General features: G+C 37.6%; 1 protein-coding gene across 3 annotated transcripts in view; it reads right to left on the minus strand.

Moving 5' to 3' along the window:
- Nucleotides 1-6,289: 6,289 nt before the first annotated feature.
- The window catches only part of Cntn3 (contactin 3), a 298,626-nt gene continuing 281,382 nt past the window's right edge, over nt 6,290-23,533 (minus strand). For all 3 annotated transcript variants that reach the window (XM_070018977.1, XM_070018976.1, XM_070018975.1), the window contains 4 exons: nt 23,031-23,214; nt 11,339-11,451; nt 10,309-10,477; nt 6,290-8,277 (listed from right to left, as the gene is read on the minus strand). In XM_070018977.1, coding sequence (XP_069875078.1) covers nt 8,177-8,277; nt 10,309-10,477; nt 11,339-11,451; nt 23,031-23,214 — 567 coding nt within the window. In that variant the 3' untranslated portion in view covers nt 6,290-8,176. The remainder of the gene's footprint in view (nt 8,278-10,308; nt 10,478-11,338; nt 11,452-23,030; nt 23,215-23,533) is intronic.

Here is a 23,533-nt window from a genome sequence, read left to right on the forward strand (position 1 = left end):
ACAATAAAAAATGAGCAATAGACCTTAACAGACAGTTCTCAAATGCAGACACACAAATGGCTAATGGGAATATGAAAAAAAATCTCTATTCATCAGGGAAATGCAAATGAAAACCGCAATGAATTATTACTGCACTACAGTAAAGAATGGCTATTTTCATCTAAAAGAGTGCTTGATATCAAGTGCTGATGAGAAGGTGAAGGAGAAAGACATCTTGTACACCATTTGTGAGAACATAAATCAGCTCCACTCTGGAAAACAGTATCGAAGTTCCTCAAAAGAATTGGAGTCTGAAAAATAACTTAAGCAAAAGTGCTTTACAATGTCTCACCTAGAAGTATGCCTGCCTAGCAAGCACAAGCCTTTGAGTTCTAGGCCCCACCCTTGCAAAACTATAAAATATTCTATTCTTTCAAAGCACCAAGCATTGAGTGACAGAGCCAGGACTTTTCTGGATGGCTGATTTCTAGGCACAAAATCATTTTCCAAACTCTCCTCTTTCATCTCTCTGAAAATACAACTTATGTGCAACTACCAAAGTCAATTGCTGAGCTCACAGCTTTGCATAATTTCCTTCCTCCCAATCTGCTGCTTAGATCCATATCCCTTATTCTCTGCCTTGTTAAGACTTACTTGTTACAATGAAACAAATCTCCTCATCCTCAGGTGTGGAATAAAGCAGCTTGATTCCTCCTCCTCCATCTTCTTTCCTCATTCCTTGGGATCTTCTCTTACAGAAGAAGATTATGAGAAAGGATTGGCTTTCTTTTGTAACTAAAGGTTCCAACAGTGTCTGCAGAGAGAAAAATCCTACTTCATTGGGATGGGTGATAACTTTTCTTTATAGGGCAGAATAGCCTAAAAGATCCAGCAGAACCTACTTTGGCAGCATGGCAGTGGTCTTGGCTCTCTGAGGGAACCTGCCCTAGGTGAGAACACAAAATCCTCCAAGCACTACTACCCACATAACTCCTAGAGACTAAATCCTATTACTCAACGAAACTTTTCTGAGTCAAGAGTCTAACAATTCCTCAGCCCCTAGGCTTTTTCAGCCCAACAGCCAGAACTTTCTACCATCTAGACCAGCCATCTGGTCAAGTGGCTCTTGCTTCAACTCCATTACTTTAATGCCAGATATATCTAGTTATATAAATAATGGTAGGCTTTATTTACTTCAAAGCAGAAGGACTCTGAGAGAACAAGTCATGCTTTTTAGACTCTGATTTCACATCCTTCTGCGTCATCTCATTCTGAGAGAGAGTTCTGGCTTCATTTGTGGCCATATCCTGAGCTAATGGCCATCTGGACACTGTCTGGAGAGGGTACAAATTGTAGCATGCAGAGGCGGAGTGCTTTCCATATGTCCTGTGTTGTGCTCAAAGCTCTACACCATTGTGGGCCTCACAACCACTAGAGCATGTCCTAAAGATGGTTTTCCCTTGTGTTTTTCTCCCCCACTTCCCTTCCCTACTTTATCATTAGAAGAGAAACTTCTTGGGAGAAGTCTTGTCTTCTATCTCTGGTTCCAAGATCAGTGATTCATCTGAAACACTGGCTGACTAAATGGACCATTCTCTGAGAGAGGTAATGAGTATTATGATAGGTGCTTAATGATGGACCCCTGGAGAACATTTTTGCATCTAAAGCCTAATAATAAAACAATAGTCATGATTGACCTTCTGAACAGTTACTGAGTACCTACAAACCCAAGTATGATGGAATGATACCAGGTGATCTTCACACAGTGCTACAAGGCAGGTCCTCCTTTAGTGCTATCTTAGACATGGTGGTTGCTTTGCCTGGCAGGATAAACCTGCTTTCTCAATGTTATGGGTACTTAGGGACATAGGAAGATACCAACCACATCTATGTCTTGGAACAAATGCTGTTAAACTACAAGGCGGCACTGTCTTCATAAATTAACCAACTTTCTTAATACACACAGTTTTCTGCTTATAATGAGTTCAAATATGTTGAATAGTTTGTATGCTTCTAATGATCCTAACATACCATCTTCAGGAAAAAAAAACAAACCTAACTAGGAGAAGAGGAAATAGTAAATGAACATATTATTAGTTTAAGTCAACAAGTGCTAAGCAAATAAAGATGTACAGTGTACCATAAGAAGACAGAGGTGAGCAGCCCAATAGGCACCTACCTACATCATCTTTTGTTTTTTCTTTCTTTTTTTTTTTTTTTTGTCGGTCGTGGGGCTTGAACTCTGAGCTTGGGCACTGCCCCTGCATTCTTCAGTTCAAGGTGAGCGCTCTACCACTTGAGCCACAGCGCCACTTCTGGTTTTCTAGTGGTTTATTGGAGATAAGAGTCTCACAGACTTTCCTTCCCAGGCTAGTTTTGAACCAGGATCCTTAGATCTCAGCCTCCTGAGCAGCTAGGATTACAGGCGTGAGCCACCAGCACCCGGCTCTGCATCATCTTTAAATGCTGTCTAGGTTGGGAAGCCATTCACTTCAGGCTACCCTGGAAATGCCAGTACAACCATCACATTCAGATACATCACTCCCTCATCAGCCACCATGATTCACCTTTGCCACTAACTCTGTGTCCATCATTTTCAATGGCTTCATGACAGAGGAAGTCTGCTGATTTGCCCACCGTCTCATTTGTCTCTGCTTTTTCTGGATTTCTCACATTATATTCAGTTACATAGGACCTAACTCTATTCCCCAAAGTATTAATAAGGCAGAATTATTAAACTCTCCAATAAGCACAAGGAAAGAATAACTGACAAATTAACAGAAGGATTCTTTCTCTGCTTTCTCTTATCATCATGTTAATTCTCTGTGTAAATTCAAGAGGTAATTATTACCTACATGTAAAGCAAGGTATGTTAAATTAGGACACTGGGTTTAAATAACCAGAACAGAAAAACTTAACAATTTAAATGAACTATAGTCCAATCTGCTTACATATTTTCTTTCCAGAGAATAGTATAATTTACTAATTGCTAATTTCATAATTGTTGTTGTGGGTTTGTTTTGCCTCTAATATTTACTGAAGTATATCCAAATTACAATGAGCAGCAGTGCAATTTTCATATTTTAAAGAAGGGTAAAAATACTTCAGAAATAGGAACCCAATTAAGATTAATTTTCCATAAAATAGCTGGCATGGTAAGAATGACACGACAGGGGGGATTTTAATTGAAAAAAAAAACCAGACTATGAGACATCCCTGTCACTTTTGCATTTTCTTTGTGGCACTGTATTCTATTGGCTGGCTTTCACTGAAAATGGTAAAATTACTCAGAACCAGACCAAGCTATCTTCAGAAGAAATAGAACCTAATGAACATGAAGGATTCTCAGGTTCCCCAATTTGAATTATAATCAATAGAGAAGAGCAAAGCACCTTATAAATTCCTATCTGGCATGTTTACTAAGAATCTCTAGTTTTCAGGGGTTTGATTTCAAGAGGGATAAAAGAAGGGCCTAATTATCAGAGCTTATGGCTTGATGTCCAACCACCCTGAATCTGATTTTTTACTGTGAACCTCACACAATGACCCTGTGCATTTGCCCAAATATCTCTCACCCTGTTTCCTGTGTAATAGGCTTAACAGTAGCCATAATAGTGGCTCACACCTGTAATCTTCGCAATTCCAGAGGCAGAGATTAGGAAGACTGTGTTCTAAGCAAGCCTGGATAAATGTTCTGGAGACTTCCCCTCAATCAGTAAAATGGTGCATAATGGTGTGTGCCTGTCATCCAGCTGCCATGGAAGAGTAAATACGAGGCTATCCGTCCAGGCTAGCCCAGGTGTAAATGCAAGACCTTGTGTTGGGAGCAGGCTTTCAGTGGTAGAATGCTTGCTTAAAAAATGCAAGGACCTCCCCCATGGTATAAGCCCTGTTGTCACTGTATTGGATGTCGGTGCCCTGCATCTTGTATATACACTTGTCTAATTCAGGGCAGGGAAGGGAAAAACAAGATGCTTAAATAAGGATATAGGTTGATCCACTGTAACATGAGATGTATAAGACACTATGTTGAAACTTTACAACTTTGGGTGGAGTGTGGGGGAGGGGTAGTTGTGGAGGTGGGAGGGAAGGGATGGTAGGAGGAAAACAAAACAAAGGAGGAGGCAACAATGCTCAATAGGAAATGTACTCATTACCTTGCTCATGTAACTGCAACTCCTCTGTACAGCATTTTTACAATTAAAGATGTACAGAAAACTGCAAGGAGCTAAGTTCCAACTTTAGTACTACTAAAACAATGGTTTAATAGATCCTAATAAATGTGTTTATAGTACATTAAATAAGCAAAAATAAATGATTAGCTTGCAATGAGGCAATATGATTTTGAACACTGTCAATGTCATATTTCTATGAAAAATAATTGCAGAATTAATTAACCTGATTATTTTAGGAACACTCAGAATGCTAGCTTTCTTCCCAGTAAAATGTAATGAAAATATTAAAGCAGAACTTTCTTTAGACAGATGTCTTATTTTGCAGCATTATTATTCCCTACAGACAGGAGGAATAATGGCAAGAGCAAGACACACAGCCATCCCTCACTTATTACCTCCCAGCCTTGTATTCTGATATCACCAGTCTTTGGTTCATAAAAGAGGACATGTCTGCACAAGGAGTTTAGCAGTCACTCAGGAGGGTAATTCTACTGTGCTCTCCTTTTGACAGAGAGGGAAACAGGCTTAGAGAAACAAAGGGACTGAATCAAGATGACAAGTCCAGTAACTAGTGAGGATGCTATTAAGATGGAGGATGTTAAGGCTCAAACGTGACCTTGATATCGCCTCATCCATCACTTTGTTTTTGTTACTGTTGGGGCTGTAATTTGAACTCAGGACCTTGTCCTTGCTAGGCAGGTGCTCTACCACTTGAGCCATATTCCTCTGCTGGGTGCCCAACAGCCTCTTGCACTAGGGCTGTTTGATGGTAGAATCTATTTCTGTACATTCTCCAGGGTTTCCCAATTCATTAGGGGATACTAATTGTCTATCAATCCCTTAAACATGCACACCACATACACACAAACCCTCACTCACAGGCAGATCACATGCGTGATCCTACACTTGTCTTGTTTAATTCTTCTAACTCTACACAAATCCAATTCTAAGAAAAGGGATGAATTATTTTTTCCCATTTCCCTTACATTTCCCTTACATCCACAATAACATTTAAATTTGTTTACTAATTAAAACCACGTGTTTTTCTAGTACATTTTTAAAATACGTAGAATATAATACACCACAAGGAGTACTGAAAATCAAGTCTCTAACACTGATACCAAGGAGTTCTATGAAGAATGGTGCAAATAAGAATCAATTAAAAAAATAAGATCACCCATTGCAACAATGAGAAGTACAAGTTGTTATGTCGCAAACGAACTTTACAACTTTGGTGCGGGGACGGGGGGCAGGGAGGATGGGAAGGGGAAACAAAGGAGGAGGCTACAATGCTTGATAAGAAATGTACTCATTATCTTGCCCATGTAATTGTAACCCCTCTGTACAGTATTTTCACAAAAAAAAAACAAGTAAATGGAAAAATAATAAAATCAACTGAAGGAAACAAATAACAAGAAAAAGCATGATGCAAATATGTATAATGTGTTAGAAATGAATAAAAATATATCTGTAACCACAAAAAAAAAGAATCAATTAAAAAACAAAACAAAACAAAACACCAGTGTCAGTAGCTCACGCCTGTAATCTAACTACTCAGGAGGCTGAGAGCTGAGGATTGAGGTTCAAAGACAGCCTAGGCAACAGACTGTCAGACTCATCTCCAATTAAGCACCAGAAAATTGGCTCAAAGTCATAGAGTGCTAGCCTTGAGGTAAAAGCTCTGGGACAGTGTCCAGCCCTGACTGACAAAAACCCAAACGGGAAAATCACACTGGGGAAAAATGTGGGAATGTCCACTCACTCAGGACCAAATAAAGTTAGTAGCAAATGGGGGCTACATTATAATGTGGAATTTCTGTTTCTCTTACTTCCTTTCTTTATACAGACTGTAACACCTGTTCTGTGGAGGACCTTGTCTCAAACTTTCCATTTTACTGAGTCAGTAGGGTATAAAGATAATGTTTTATATATCTTGACAAGAGATGGCAAGTTTCAATGCTGGCTGCTAAATGGAAGAAAGGCCAGAATGAGTGTGATGAATGCAGTGTTCTCCTGTGTTCCCTGGAGAGGTTCTTTGATTACACCACAATTAACTATGCAGAAATATTTGATTGATATAAATTTTATTTGAATAATAGAAAATCATACATACAAATAACCATAGGATACACACACAGGGATTTAAAGATAAATTTTATACTTTTCAATATGAAACAATGTGCATATCTCATGGAGATATAGTGCTAGAAATATCAAATGAGAACACAATCATCTTGGAAATGGTGACTATAGCAACAAATGACAGGAATTACTAGGTAATAAAAAGATACAACTCCATTACATGTAAATTACAAATATTGGAGAAAGTGTTTCCCCACTTTTGACCAGAAATAACAATGATCATACGAAAGTTGCTAGTCATTCAGATTGTATTTCTCGATATATACAGTATATTACAGAACTTCTAGAGAAAGTTATAAAATTTTTCTCTTTCCTTTATAATGACTTTAACGTAAATGGAATCTCTAAAGTGGTACTTCATGGGGAGATCAGAATTTTGCTAATTTTTAATCTTTCTTGGTAGCTAAACCATTGGTTTGAAATTCTGATATGTTCAGAAATATGAACAAGTTTCAGCAAAACATGAAATTGGTACGAAAGAGGTAAAAAATTGATTTTTGAATGTCTAACAATCTGCTGATTTTCATGCACTCGCTACACACTGCTAGGCAGTCATATCATCACCAATCTTTGAAAACCACATATTGAAAAACTGAGTCACACACTTCAAAGTCAGCAGTACTGCCATGGTTCTATTACAAATTTAACTCAAGCACTAAAACATCTGCCTGACTCACTGAGATAGACAGTGCAGTTTCATTAAAAATCCATCACTGACATTGAGAGAAGGGGCGGGGGGGGGGGAAAGGGGGAAGAGAGAGAGAGACAGACAGAGACAGAGAGACAGAGAGAGAGAGAAAGAGAGAGAGAGGGAGGGAGAGAGAGGGAAGGAAGGGGGCAGCACACTCCCCCCCCCAATTGAATCAGAAATTGGAAATGAATAATTGTGTGCCATGAGTTTAATATTTGGGTTGAGGTTCAGGTCATTTCTTATTTTTTTCCACCCAAATTGAATACAGCCTAAAAGTTTGTTTTGCAGTGTGAAGAAAACAATTTTTTTTCATTAAATATGTTTGAATTTTTGAGAAAGACTGTAATGCACTCATTTCAATTTTCTGTCTTTGAAGGAAACATGAGCATTATTCTAGAGTATGGAATGCAAGTATCAAACATATGGCTGGTCCTGAGACCTTTCTAATAGCCAAGGAAAGCTACACCAAGATTTAACACAGCAAACACTGCATTTGAGGGGACAAAATATGTTCCATGTTTCCTCTTTAATCTGTCAACAATTACTTCAAGTGGTAGAGACAGATTGAATGGCTACTACCTCCCCATTATATAGATGGATAACTGAGAGGAACAAGAGAGCAAAGTGGTTTGTAAAGTCTCACAACCATTTGTGAATACACTAAACCAAACTCCCTTCTCTTAAGCATGAGGGAAGCATGTTCTAACACTCTTTGGAGTCACATGCCATCCTTTTCCCACCGGATAATTACTTAAATGCATTTTCACCCTTGGGGAATTTAAAAATCACTATTTCAAAACCATACTGATTAAGTCTGACAATAATTCTGTACTAATGGGAGAGATTAAATGACAAGCTTTTTCAATGTGTGTGTGTGTATGTGTGTGTGAGTCATTATCATAGGCAGTGCTTAAACTCATAGCTTAAGAACATTTATATCAAAAGTCTGCAGTATGTAATATGCAAATTCCTTTGGTTTAATCAAGTAAATATTAAGGCATTTCAGATTCCTCTAAAAGGACTTAGTTTTTTTTTATTATATTCATATGTTACCTATAATGAAGTAGAAAGTTCAAAACATAGAGTTGAAAAAAAAAATCAACCATGCATAATCACTGTGTTTCAGGAAAGCACTCTTTTTGGGAGTTAAGCAAGGGACTTTCCAGGATCTAGTAAAAAAGAATTATTATTACCACAAAGCATTTACAATAAAGAACAGTACCATAGGCATATAACTTGACATAGGGTGGACCATTGAGATAGCTGAAGTGGATCCTCGTGCATCCATATCTGTCAAAGATGATAAACACTTCATTAATAAGGATTATACCAAAAGTGGCCTGGCTACTAGGGGCTTAGTGTTCAAATCTCCTCCATAATCATCTGCTGAAATCCTGTCGCCCAGTGTTGATGAGGTCTTTACAACGTCCCTGAATCTGCTGGCATCTTAGTCTTGTACTTCCTACTCTCCAACACTGTGACAAATACATTTCTATAGTCCTAAGACACTAATCTATGTTATTCTTTGCAGCAGTCCAAATGGAGTGATATAGCAAAAGCAAGGCTTCCTCTGTAAATGGTGTAAATCTGAGGACCACAAGTTATTAATTATTAGTTCTTGTTTTATCCTCAAGGTAGCATACGCTCATTGCCAAGGATACCTATACAAACAGTGATGTTTTAAGTGCTCATACACGATTCCAGCCTTTGTTCCTTTGGTATTAACTTTGAGATTGGAAAAACAACTTAATCATTTTAAAAACAATTATACTGGATCACAAACAATGGATGGGATAATTTGGAAGTTTAATTAAAGAAAGCTTCAGTGAATAAAGGGTTGGGAAAAAATCTGCTCATTTCTATTTTATGCAGATAAATTATTGTGCACAGTATAAAATAGCATCTCTTAAAAGAACAATCAATAAAGGTTCCAGCTCCATGCAGTCATAGTCTATGCAAGCTCAGCAAAGCTGTAGAGTAAGGCATAAAGGCTACATTTGACTCAGCAGCCCCAAAATGCTAAAAATCAAGTCTGACCCTCAGAGGCATAAAATTTATGTCAGTCAACAGGACCACTTCGTAATAGTCTCATGTTAACTCTACCTTGCATTCTTCAGGCAACAAGAGGCAAGCTGTTAATTATTTTATAACTTGCACTGATGATGATGATAAATTGAATTTCTAGTTTGCTCTACTGAAGTGAATGTAGTTTGAAAAGGATCTGTAGTTCTAAATAGTTTTAAAGAACATTTACTGAAGAGCTTAATTGTGAGATACATAGCTGCCATTTTCTACCAAGAATGGCCGGTTGGTTTGGTTGAAGAATGGCTCTATGTGATTCAGCAGAAAGATGAACTTCCTCCCTTCTTACATCACTGTGGGTAAGGTCATTCCTTTTCTGTGACTGAAGACAACAGTTTCAGACTTAAGTTTTCCATGACTATAGACTAGGCCGATGTCAATCAATCAAAACAAGGAGCATAGGGATTTATGGCACTGGATCTACAGAACAGAATAGGAAGAATGTGAAATACAAGGATTCTAATTGAAGCTGAAAACTCTAAACAGGGGATTTAAAATGGCAGAAAGTTTCTACTACCATTATTACTATTAAAATATTTATGTGACACTCTTGTCTCCTTTACCCTGAAAGTGTAATTTCTGTAGAAAAGAGGTTTCATCTATTGAGAGGAAAAGTTAGTGTAACCTGAAATAAGCAATCTGCTTAAAAATTTTTTTTTTAAATTTGATCCTTAAATGGCTTATGAACTTAACAATTTGCTACTGGATTAGTAAGTTTTTCTATAATTTGTAGGAGGAAAACAACTGGGATAGTAAGATATGAATTTTTTTTTAAAGACAGGCTCTTTCTACATAGCTCAATCTGGTCTCAAACTTCCAATGCTCCTGATTCAGGTTTCTATGCTGGGATTACAGGAATGTAACAACATATATGTGAGCAAGCAATATTTATGGTTGGAAATCAGTGTGTCGGGGTTCAAATCAGCTTTGTTTAATGCTTAGGGAATTCTGTAATAGATAATCCAAATTCAGGTGTTGCTCAGACTGAGGAAGAAAATTCAAATAATAATTCAAATAGTTTTTCAATGTCTTCTATTCTTGTCACCAGCTTCTTGCTTTCCAACCACAGGTAGTGATTTCCTCCTGGGAATATTGCTCCTGTGGCTTAACCCTTCTCAGCACTCAGATGAAAGGCATGCTGGGAGAAAAACATGGGTGGGGGAGGGACAGGGATCTGCTCACTATGGGTGCTCAGAGCCCTCATATGAACGATGGAAAGAATGTATTCAACCATCTTACTAGTTATTCTTGGAATCCTGATCTGCTCACTGCTGGTACCATCTCCTCCATCCGTTGTGGCTTTAACTTCGATAATGTAGTCCTCTTTGATGGGCAGCAAAAGTTCTGCTGAAGTTTTATTTGTGTTCAGCACTTGTGTATTACTCTGACTGCTAGTCCTATAGAAAACCTAAAATGCAGGAGCAGATGACACACTTCTCAGAATGGCTGCTTTACTTCCTTCTCAAAACTCATCACTCTGAATTACCTTGTGTTGTTGTCTGGCTTTCTCTATTCCCAGAACATAAACCACATTTCCAGCTCTGTTCCTAGGCCTGAGGTTACAGATTAGCACAGAGCAGAAACCCTAGTTTCTGAAACCTGGAAGTTGGAGACACAGTGAATTTTCACAGAAGAACTTGGCCATGGTGGCTATTGGCGAGGCTGTCGAAAAAGTCCAGAGCCACACTGTGTGGACCTTGAATGCTGACAGAAAAATCGCAGGAAATTGAAAGCAGTGATGTGGTGAACATCGGTGGCTAAGACACAATGAACAAATACCAGGTTTGAAACTCCAACATGAGCTGATTACTCCATGTCATTTTCAACTGAAGAAATCAGGGACAGGGCATGGTGGCTTTGAGGTCAGGAGGATCATGATTCAAAACCAGTCCAGGAAAAAGAGTTAGGGACACTTGGATTTCAACAAGCAGGCTGGGTGTATATCTGTACACCCAGCTACATGAGAGGCAGAGGTAGGAGGACCAAAACTATCTGAAGAAGAACTAAGGCAGAAAAAAGTCTGGTTTGTGTGTCAGAATATTTGCCTAGCAAGTAGGTGCCCCGAGTTCAAATCTCAGTACCACAGATCACAAAAAAAAGCCAACAGAAAAAGTAGATATTTGGGGGAAAATACCTTTTTTATCTGACGCTTCACACCTATACCAGAAACCATAGCATAAGCCTTTGAAAAATCCATTTATCCTAGCTTTCCTTGAAGCATGTTTCCAAAAGCAAGATAGTAAAGTGTTATAAAAATGAACCTACTTACTTTGTATCCCGTTACTTCTGATTCATTCTCCATTGCTCTCACTTGCTCCCAATTAAGTAATACTTTTGTGTCCGTAGCATTCCACACAACGTTTCCTGGTGGCTGACTGGGAGCTTGAAATGTAAAATGAGAAATTTGAACCAAGTTGAGTACAAAGTAATATTTTACAGGGAGCAAATAAATGGCTAACACAGGGCTGCTGTCAAAGTAGAACTCTTCAGTAATACATCATGTATAAGTTTAGCTAGAAAAAGTAATGGAAGAGTTAGTGTCCACTATTCTATTCTCTCTATTTCTATTCTATTCTAATATAAGTGTCCACTATTCTATTCTCTCTATTTCTATTCTATTCTAATATATATGTTGGTATTGTGGCTTGAACTCAGGACCTGGTTGTACTGTCCCTTAGAATTTTTGCTTAAGGTTGGTGCTCTACCATTTGAGCCCTGGCTCCACTTCTGTTTTCTTTTTTGGTGGCTCACTGAAGATACTAGTCTCACAGACTTTCTGCTCAAGCTGGCTTTAAACCACAGTGCTCAGTTCTTCCTTAGGAGGAAGCTAGGATTACAGTGGTAAGCATCTGAACATGGCTTCTACATTTCCTTGTTTTATTTTTTAATTGCTATTGTAAAGGTGATGTTCAGAGGGATTACAGTTTTATAAATCAGGTAATGAGTACATTTCTTTTTGAACAGTGTCACCCCTTCCCTTGTTTTCTCCCAGCTTCCCCTTCCCTACCCCTCTCCCCCATAAGTTGTACAGTCCATTTTTAACATAGTATCCAGTAAGTACTACTGCTGCATTTATTCACTTTTTGTCCTGCCATTTCCGTGCCCCCTTACCCTCCCAAAAAGATAAGCTAACAAATAAGACAAAAGGAAAAGAGAAACTGTAACAAAGAAAAAAAAACAAAAAACAAAAACCTCTTGTTTTCATTTCCTGGAGTTCATTTTGATAAATATTTTATATGATCATATGCACAACATAGCTATTGAGACGTTGTGATCTTCTCCTAAAAATATCCTCCTTTAGTGTCACTGTGTGAGTTAAGAGTATTTCCCCTCAATTGTGAGAAAAATCCACCTTATCCCATTCATCATAGTGGTTGGGACAGTTTGTAACCATTACATTTCGAGTCCCCTTGAGAACATTGCTAGAGAAGGAAATTCCTTCATCCACCACTAGAGGGATGGCTGTTGCTGAACCCAGAGCAGCCGACAGTTCGGCTTGTCCTGAAGCAAACAGAGGCCGAGAGAAATGGCCAAATGAGCAGATTAAAGTTTCACGAAATGAAGTGTGGCTGATTTTAAAGCCAGTCTTCGATGATGAGATGAGCAAAAATGGGAGGCAATCAAAAATAAGGTTTTACTGGGATTTATTCTCATGAAGGATCAAGCTACACATATTGAAAAATTGCCACAGTGAGTCCATATTTTAAAGTCTCCATTTTCCAAGTTTAAATCAATTTTTGAGAAAAATTGGGCAAGAACACTCGAAAGTTAATGAGGATTACAGGACAGAATTAATGAAACATGCTGAGGTTTATGAACTGGATGCATAGTTTCGCTCTCTCCAGTGAAGACCAGCCAGGGAACGTGTTGGAGGTGGGGATGGGGGTGGGATGGGGGTCAATGCTATTTGTCAACAGTGACATAGATGGGACACAGGATATGCATTTTGTCATCGATTGCAAAGCAACCAACATCCTACTCGTTTGTCAACAGCATCACTACTGCTCCAAACAGTGCTGGCATAGCTTGTGAAGTCTGGATTTTGGCACAGGATGTGATTTGGTTAACTGAAATTTTAATGAGAAGATGAGAGAAAAGATGGTCTCTCCAGAGGAATTTCCAAACTCACACCATGAGGGAAACATAGCAGATGGGAAAATAACACCAAACAAGGAGTGCTGTTGTTTACAATATCCTCATCACTACTGAATGTGCAGATCTGATGGTGGCAGTGAGTTAAGGTCAGCGAAGGCTGTGATTAAAATAGAAGAAAGGAAGAACAGTGGCAGCTGCTCAGGGTTGAAATACTAATGAGCTCCTCTGGGTGCTCAGCAGATGACAGGACAAGACACCTGTTAGTGCAGCTCCCATCTGTGATTCCCTAAGGCTGAGAGCAGCTACTATAAACAACAGGTTTGGCTGTGCTGGTGGTTCATGCCTGTCATTCTAGCTACTCAGGAGGCTGAGATCTGAGGATTGTGGTTCAAAGACAGGAAAGTACATAAGACTTATCTCCAATTAATCACCATTAAAAAAAACACGGAAATGGAACTGTGGTTGAAAGTGGTAGAGCCCTATCCTTGAGCAAGGAGCTTAGGGACAGCGGGTGGGCCCTGAGTACAAGCCCCCCCGCGATTGCTCTGCTCCCCCCAAAAAAAGAAAGAAAGAAGGAAAGAAAGAGAACAGGTTTGATTTGGTGTAGCTCAGACAATATCTGTTAGCAAGGTGTGTTTTGCCAGAAGATGTGTGCTTAGAGGTGAGAAAGTTGGAGTTTTAGCACCCGGCTTGCAGAAGTAATGACTACAAATTGAAGTTTATCTTTCCCAAGTCCCAAAATAGATGACTTCAGTCAGAAATGAATACTTTTTGCAATGACAAAAGAAAAACAAATCAGGAAACAGGAAAGCAGAGGAAAAATAAAAGAAGTTTGTACTGCTTCTGGCTGCTCTTCTAGAATCACATCAGTATTTTCAGATAGTCAGGTATCATTTGTGTTACTCTATTTTTAAAAACTGTTATGACTAAAGCCTACGAACATCCATTTTAGTCCCATTCCAAGAACTATTACTCATACAACAGAGACCTGGATATGCTACGTACATTTTAGGCGTATTCTATAGAACAAATGAATTAAATGTTTCACCTTAAATATTAAAAATCAGAAAAATGTTTGTGATTCATTTTAATAATTATCTCTCTTAATATCACTGGTAAGAAAAACACCATCTGGGATATGCTGGCTCAGATAAAATTTTGTTCCATGTTTAAGATTCTCTGTTAGTAACTAGTGCTTAGCATGCATCTCCAACGTGAAAGATAGGCAGAATAGGCTTTTACATAATATTATTCACTCAATCCTCAGTACCTTGCATTGCAATAAGAGGTCACCTGGATTTAACGAGTTATAAAAGAAGTTTCATATTCATGTTCATAGCAGCATTATTCATAGTTGGAAAAATAGACACAAACCAAGTTTAAATATCCATCACCAGATGAAGAAATAAGCAAAACATGGTCTATGTATGGAACAGAATATTATTCAGCCTTAGAAATAGAATTCTCACACTGGCAATCAATGAAATACAAATATGCTAGCATCCCAGTGTAGAAGATATCTGGAGTGATGTGATTCAGAGACACAAAGTTGAACGGTGGAACATCAGGGCTGGTAGAGGGGAAAGAGGAGGTTGTTCAATGGTATAGAACCTCAGAGGGAAAGAATTCTGGTAATTTCTTGTTCAGCAGTGTCAATAGACTTGACACTACTTAACAAGCCATTTAAAAAGGGTAAAGATAGTAAATTTGATCATCTGTGTAATTTCTTACAGTTATAATTTTGCTGTTGCTGTTTGAGTCAGGGTTCCCCTATGTAGCACGGGCTGAGCTCAAACTTGTGACCCTCCTACCGTGGTCATCTCAGTGCTGGGATTATAGAGATGGACCTGGCTGCCAAATTTTTCTTTTAAACTTGCTAAGAAACACAACGACTGAGAGGTAAACTATAGAGGCACAATGGGCTCAATCTGACTCTTCCGGTGTCCAGAAACACTGCTTCTTTGCCCAATGCCTACTCTTGTTTAGCACACTGAGTAAGAGGCAGCTGGGAGAATATCTTCTAGGACTGTTCATGTTAGGTTCTATTCTTCATGTAAGTTCAACCAAGACCAAGCTGACTGAGTTCTTAACTTGATATCTGGTCTACATTTTGAAATGTTAATATCCTACAGATACTTTTCCTCTGTAAGAGCAACTATTTTTGATCGTGTGCTAAAAAAGAGAATAGTAACACCAAATTTACTTACTACAAAGGTATCACTAGACTTATAACCTAACAGTAGTCTATAACATTATATGGGTAATTTTAAATGTTATATAATAGAGATGGCATTGAAGCAAAATGGTCTTTGTCGACTACCTTTCTCCTTTTCCTTTCTTTTCCATTATTTTCCTTTCCTTCTGTTTCCATCTACTCCCTTTCCCTTTCCCTCCCCTCCAGATTCTCTCTACTCTTGTGCTTTCTTATCCTTTCCTCTTTTCTCCACCTTCCACCCTGCCTCCTTTCCCAGCTCTTCTCATATATATATATATAAAATCAAACCTCATATATATATATATATATAAAATCAAACCTCATATATATATATATATATAAAATCAAACCTCATATATATATATATATAAAATCAAACCTCATATATATATATATGAGGATTTATGATTTTCTGGGTGCCAGGATTATGAGTGAATTTTTTCCTTCCTTCTCAAATTTTGTACAAGATATATATATATATATAGATAGATAGATAGATAGATAGATAGATAGATAGATACACACACATACACACATACACACACACACATACACACACACACACAATTTCCCAGAAGAACACTATTGTGTGGCATTCTCAAGAGTGAGGTCTTGTCCCTGTAGTGAGAATGAAGCTGACAAACTTTGAAAATATGGAACTTGAAGAACATATGCTTGCTGTGATTAATTATACAAAACCCAGTATGTTTCTTGACTCTCTGCCTTAGTTACCGGATGGTAATAAGATGACTTTCATGGAAGTGAATCTTACACCAGTAGATGAAAAGTACAAATTGCACTTGGACATTACTTGAGATAATCAACATTTTTGACTAAGCTGTAACAATCAGATAATTAAAGGACATGTTCTAAACAATAATGAGATAATTTGTCTTGAAATCACTGCAACCAGTATAAAAGTAGTCAATGTTTCAAATCACAAGAAAGTGACTAAATACTTCAAGATATAACACATAGGCACTGTTTGACTCATCTAAAAACTCATTGGCTTTGAGGCTCAACTTAAAACACCACGAAAAGTCTTCTTTTGCTTTTCATGCCTGTAATTTCCAAGTCCAAATGTTCTCTCTCATTGGATTATAAAAACACAAACAGGACATTTTCCATGTTCCACAGGATTCCAGGGGACAAGTGGGATAGATTTTCAAAACAGTTCTCAGCTCTTCTAAAATAAAGTTCATATAGTTTAAAAACTTGGCTAGAAGATTTACTTGAGTCTGTATTTGCTGAAACTTCCTGTCTGAATTCTAGCAAAGTTCAATAATGCATTTTTATCTTTCTTCAGAGCTTACTGAATAGGGAATAAGTTGGCTGATGCCTATAATAACAATAAAGTAGCACTGGTAAACCCAAGGATGCCTATCAACATGCAAAGTACGCCACTGTGGTGGTAGAAGATTTGTGGCATGGCACAGCAAAAACTCAACAACTGACATCCAATCATCTGGAGGGAAATTCCTATTTTATCTCATCTTTAATATCCCCTCAATGCTCACATCACAAAGAAGGAGCAAAAACAGCATACTCATATAGATTTCAAGTATCTAAGACAGAGGTTGGCAGATATTTCCTAGAACTACTTCTTACTGTTAACCACCATATGAAACCGTCTTATAGCCATGATACTGTTTCTCTTGTTTATATTCTCTTATTTGTATTTCCACATTTATTAAAGATATTAAAATTAGTTTTAAATAAAAATATTAAGTATGTATCAGTAGAGGGGAACTGAACAAATGGCAAAAACTGAGAAGGTAAATTACAAATCAAAGATTTGGACAGCTTGCCTTAGTTTGTATACTAAACCATACATTAGAGTAGATGAGTATATAATTAAATTGTGTATTTGAAAACCTTACCATTTCCAAACAAGATTTCAGGCAGAAATATTCACTTTATTAAAAACTGATGAAATATTCACTCATTCTTTTAGCACCTGTTTTATTCACATTTTGTTTTCACTTTTGGAGGCCATACTTATCTGGCTTCCTTAAATTCATTTTGGCTTAACTTCATGGATGAAGTTTCCAGTTGGAAAAGCAAAAAAACCAAATGTGAAAACTGACTGTGGCATTTAATATTACACGATTTTCTTAAGTGGATATTCATGTACAATAATAAGGCAGATAAGAAAGGTACCCTTGGTTTAGTCAGGTCTGACATTTGATTCAAGCCAAGCCCATCAGACTTTTCTGATGGACCACCATTGTTTCTCATGTGGACCTTAGCCTGAGATAAGCCACAGGGAAGCCTACTTACTTTGAGCATAATCATCACAAAGAAGATGCCAACATCCCCTGAGGTTTTTAGCTGACAGAAAACAGCCATTGAGGTACTGTGGCAATGTTGCTACTCTGAATAGCAAACTAGGTTAAAATCATACAGAAAACTGTGAGAAGAGCTAGAGATGGTCATTGTTTGCTTAACAATACTTATTGAATCGCAACTGATTAGACAACGGAGACAGAATTCAAGAATGGAGTACCAACCATGAAACCAGGTAAAAATCTCTTCTCTGAAGAACATGCTATTCCAGTTGAAACTGTTAGGGAGACAGTAATAGAATGAAACAACATAGTGTGTTTGTGTAGTGGCTCTTAGGAATATAAGAATAGAACAGGGAAGGAGGCAGGGATTAAAAATGGCAGTCAAGTGACATTGAGACTGTATCTGAATAAAGACCTAGAAATGAGGAATGAATTATGTAAGTGTATATACATTACACACATATGCCTGTATTGAATTTATCAGATATATGTATGTATGTACTTATACACATTATACACATGTATCTATTAATATACATCCAGATATGTGTATATATGTAGCTATATACCCAATATACTGATATATATATATATATATGTATACACATGTGTAGGTATACTTTTGTGTGTGTATATATATATATATATATGTATATATATGTACACACACATACATACTCTCTCTGATAGGTGCTGAGCAGGGATGTGACATACTGAGGAGCATAGAAGGTCCTTCTCTGTAGACCATACTCTGGTCTCTAGAAGGAATGAGGAGAACAGGCTACCCAGTTAGTGGCCACAATCCTGTTCCACCAGAGACATGGAATCAGCTAGAAGTGGCAGATTGTTAATACATTCTGAAGCCAGATTCCAGACCCATTGTTGGTCTAAGTGAAAGAGAAGACTGAAGAGCAACTCTGAGCTATGGAGCCTGCAGTACAGAAATAATGGGGTTCACTGTGATGAAATGGAGGATATGATAGAAGAGATAGGTTTTAGGTGGTTGGAAGGTGTGATCAAGAACTTAATTTAAGAAATGGTCAGTTTAAAGTTGGGATCTGGTGGCTCAGTCCACTAATGCTAGCTACTCAGGAGGCTGAGATTGGAGGATCAAGGCTCAAAGCCAGCTCAAATAAGAAACCATGAGACTCTTATATCCAATTAACCACAAACAGATGTGACAGCCAGGAGTGGAGGTGTGGCTAAAGTGATAGAGCACTGACCTTGAGCAAAATGCCTAAGGAATACACTGGCCCTGCATTCAAGCCCCAGTGTAAGCATACACATGTGTGTGTGCACGCACACACACCACATATACAAACAGCAAACAAAAACCAGAACTTCCTATTTGGCGTTGAGTTTGTGTTATTCAATAATAATATTATTTTTATGCTTGGTTTCAGCCTTAGTGAGACCCAAAACTGCCATTTGAATTTTTAGATATACAAAATAGAATTCAGATTCTTCTGATGCAAAATCATTAATACATTTCCTTTTAGATATCAGCAGATTTCATAATTGGCAGGCAATCTTCATCAGGCAAATTAGATGTATGATATTGTTATGGATTAGCTATCTGACAGAAACCCATCTTTGATTACTGTTAACTGAAAATTGCTTTTAGGAAGTGAATGTATTGGGATATTAAAAAAATAAGTGTATCATGGAAACTACAGTACCTGACTGAGAATCTTGGGTTATTTTATATTTAAACACAAATAACCACCTCCAGTCAGTACTGATATGAGGCTTTCCATAAATATTCTAATTATGAAGATGTGAATCATACATTTTCAGCAAGATGGTCAAAGATTGCAGCATGAATTCTGAATTCACAATGTGCAGTCAAGAGAAAGTACAGCTGATTAATAGTTCTTCAGGCTGGCATTTCTTTTAGGTTTAATTTATCCATTCAGTCATTCATTAAGCATTTATTGAGTGGTTGTTATATGTTGGGATTGGGCTGGGCCAAAAAACGGCAGAAAGGCCTTTACCTGAGTAAAGTTCACAAACCAGAGGCTAAAACAGGGAGCAATAATCAAAAACATTATCTTGGTTCTTCACACCCTAGGCATCCAGATAATTCTGTTGAAGTGATAATCACAAGAACCCTACAAAAACTCTTCTTTTGTCTTTGTATCTTTTTTATTTTGTATTTTTTAAATAAGTTTTTTCTGTGAAAATACTTTACAGAGGGGTTATAATCACATGAGCAAGGTAATGAGTACAGTTCTTATCAAGCATTGTTGCCTCCTTTGTTTTCCCCCTACCATCTCTTCCCTCTGATCTCCACAACTACATTCCCCCACCCCTGCCTAAATTGTAAAGTTTGTTTTTCAACATAGCATCATCAAAGGTGAGGATGACTATTAAAAGCCACTCACAATGATATTTATAAATAGCTTTGAAATCTTCCATTTTACTTTGTTTTATATATATTTGGAAAATTATTAACCTAACAAGTTAAAAATTAGCACATGGTCTTTCTAGACAATTTTAAGATGACAAGGCATTTTAATGATCTATGTGAATTTCCCACTCACTGTAGAAAACTTTTCCTTAAGATTTACAGACTAATGTGCAAAATCTAGATGAACAGCATGAGAAGAGTATGAATTTATGTACTGTAGTTGTTGACATTTCTACCAGATTATAGCCCCTGTCTAGCTTTGCACACCTTAATTAGTCCCTAAGCACAGAGCAAATTATAAGAAATACTGGTATTAAATAAACTGTGAATATTGTTTATGTGGTTTCACAAGAAGATGACCGTGGTTAAAATGATGCCTGTTTTGGATGACTTCAATGTTACTGGCTTTGACATCTCTGTAAAGTTCTATAATCTTCATGGGCTTCAGACTTTTCATCTCTAAAATGAAGATGCTAATAACTTCCAGCCATGGTGCTGTTGTGAGAATTAAGAATCAATACATAAAAAGGGCTTGGACCATGGCTGGAAATTATTCACTAACTAGCAATTAATAACATAATTACCATCATCATTGTTATGCACAAATTTCTACTTTAGACTAAATTATAAAAGAGTTTTGCTTCTTTTTGAAATCTTATGCCGTTCCTTGCATGTTATTATTCAATCCCTTCTGTCCTATAATCAGTTGCTCCCTTACGTCTTCCCAATTCACTAAGTTCTTCACTGAGGCCACCACGCTGTCTTGCTGTCTATTACAACCGTGGTTCCTAGTGTATAGTAATTACATTGATTGTTGAATCCGAGTAAATGGGCAACTTTCTTTGCTTTTTTTTAGCACCATTTCTGGGGCTTGAATTCACGGCCTGAGCACTATCCTTGAGCTTCTTTTACCTCAGCACTAGTATTCTATCACTTGAGCCACAGCTCTACTTCTGGCTTTTTTAGCACTTTATTGGAGGTAGGTGTCACAGACTTTCCTGTTCAAGCTGGCCTTAAACCAAGATCCTCAGATCTCTGCTTTCTAAGGAGCTTGGATTATGACTGTGAGCCACCAGCATCGTGTTTGCATATATGTATGTGAATGTGTGTGTGTTTGTGTGTGAATGCGTGTGTGTGTGTGAATGCATGTGTGTGTGAATGCGTGTGTGTGTGTGTGTGTGTGTGAATGGAGCGTGTGCATGTGAATGTGTGTGTGTATATGTGTGTAATCAAAATCTTCCACTAAGGCTATGCTTTGAATTTATAAATACTGATACATATTTAAACTTTTATAACTCAAATTTACTACTGGGAGATCAAATTACATTTAGGGAAAATTATAAATACAAAACGTTTATGTGATTCCAAATCAATATACTCCATGATCCAGCAGCAACTATATGTTGTGCATAAAAGTTTGGATCAGACTTCCCATGATAATTAGGTAAAGATAATGTTAAATCCCCAGACTACTAGGTTGCTTACAAATGGACGATTCTAAGGGATTAAAGTGTTTCACTATTCAACTATTGCTTGGCAAAGCTCATTGTACTAACAAGTTATTAGCCACACTTTTTTCTGCATATAATGCAGAGATAAACACAAAATTCCCAAATAATTAGCACTGGCTAACGTCTCAAGCAGTAGGATTTTACCTATGTTTTAAACTATCAATAATAGCAAAGTCCCAACAGATTCCATTTTCTAATATTGGAGTTCATTGCACTTTCAGCCACTAGCCATAGGCCTTCACATAAATTTTGACATGATATATGCATGCATAAATTCATTAATGCGATTAAAAATCGAGCATAGGGGCTGGGAAGGTGGCTCAGTCATAGTGTGCTTGCCTTGCATGCATGAGACCATGTGTTCAATTCCGCACCACACAAACAGAAAAAGCTGGAGGTGGCGCTGTGGCTCAAGTGGTACAGTGCTAGCCTTGAGCTGAAGAGCTGAGGGACAGTGCCCAGGCCCAGAGTTCAGGCCTCACGACCGACCAAAAAAAAAATCAAGCATAATGGTAGTCTATTCCTACACAAAGTTAATCAAGATATTTACTGAAGTAAATTTTGAAAATGATTGAAGAAAATAATCATCAGCAACCTTGAATGTCAATGTGCTAAAGTTACCTAATCTCTTCATGCCTCATTTCCCCCTCACTTTTGCAATAGAAACTGGGAGGGAATGAGCACAGAGTACTTGTGACATGGAATACTGTGAATCACCATTAGCTATGAAGAAAACAATGACAAAACTCAAAGGCTTACATTGTTGGAATGCAGCATTACAATTCAATAACTATGCATATCCATGCTATCAATTTAACTAAAATATTTGCAGGGCACTCCAAAATACCTATCACTGATTGTTTTGTAGGCTCACTAACTTCTCGTTATAGCTGATGGATTTACTTGCCAACTATAGATATAATAAATACTCAGAGACTTTGTAGGTAATGTTGACTTCTCAGGTTAATATTTTAAAGTATCATTATATTCATGTGGACAATAGCTTTTAATGATCAACTTTTAATGTATTGCTATCTTTTGAATAATGTGAGAAGAGAAAGAAAACAAAAAAACATTCTATATTCTTTGGTATTAACGTTCACTTATTGAGGTTTATGAATAACCTCCAAACTTTGGGGAACTAATAATAGATGAAATGAAGCCCATGAAATTAAGTTATTCACATTTTGAAAAAAGACTACATGTTAAGATTTTTTTTCAAAGGAATCATTCATCTTCGCATGGAAGACTATCTAAAACAAGAGATTTAGGGCAATCGTAGAGATTGATACGTAGGGCTCTGGGTTTATGTGTGGTGCTGGGTTTTTATCATTCCATGTGACTGATGAGTTTAGTTGTCCATTTAAAATGATAAAGGAGGCGCTCACTTTTAATATAGGCTTTTTTTCTTCGACATTCAAAACAACGGGAAATGTACATACGAGTTTTTTTGGTGGTTGCATTAACTGTGTCACTGAAGGGGCCGGGCCCTGCACTGTTGTAAGCCCGGACAGCTGTGTAGTACACCAGATTGCTCTTCAGGCCCCTGAGCCTGGCTGATGTCTCGTTTCCTGTCACTTTTATCTTGCTGGATGATTCTTCTCCTCCATGATTCCAGTACTGCACCTAGTAGACAGCAGACATAAAATATTCAAGGGACAAACAAAATACTACCTTTGCCCCAAATCAGTGGTTTCATTAAAATGGGTACTGTACTTTGTTTTCTTCTCTGTTGGAGAAATATTTCTAGAGATTAGATTCTGTGCCTTAGCAATGAATATACAGAAATGGGACCGGAATCAAAATAGATAATGAAATCAAATGAAGCAGACCTATTCAGAGTGTTGAGTACAACCAGTGCATGTGCTTGGAAAAAGGAAGGGGAAATGTATATATTTAACTGAGAAACATGTTCCCCTTTCTCAATCCTTGACCAGCCAAACCC

The sequence above is a fragment of the Dipodomys merriami genome, unplaced genomic scaffold (genome assembly GCF_024711535.1).
Source record: "Dipodomys merriami isolate MVZ:Mamm:240054 unplaced genomic scaffold, mDipMer1.0.p SCAF_13, whole genome shotgun sequence".
Taxonomy (NCBI): Eukaryota; Metazoa; Chordata; class Mammalia; order Rodentia; family Heteromyidae; genus Dipodomys; species Dipodomys merriami.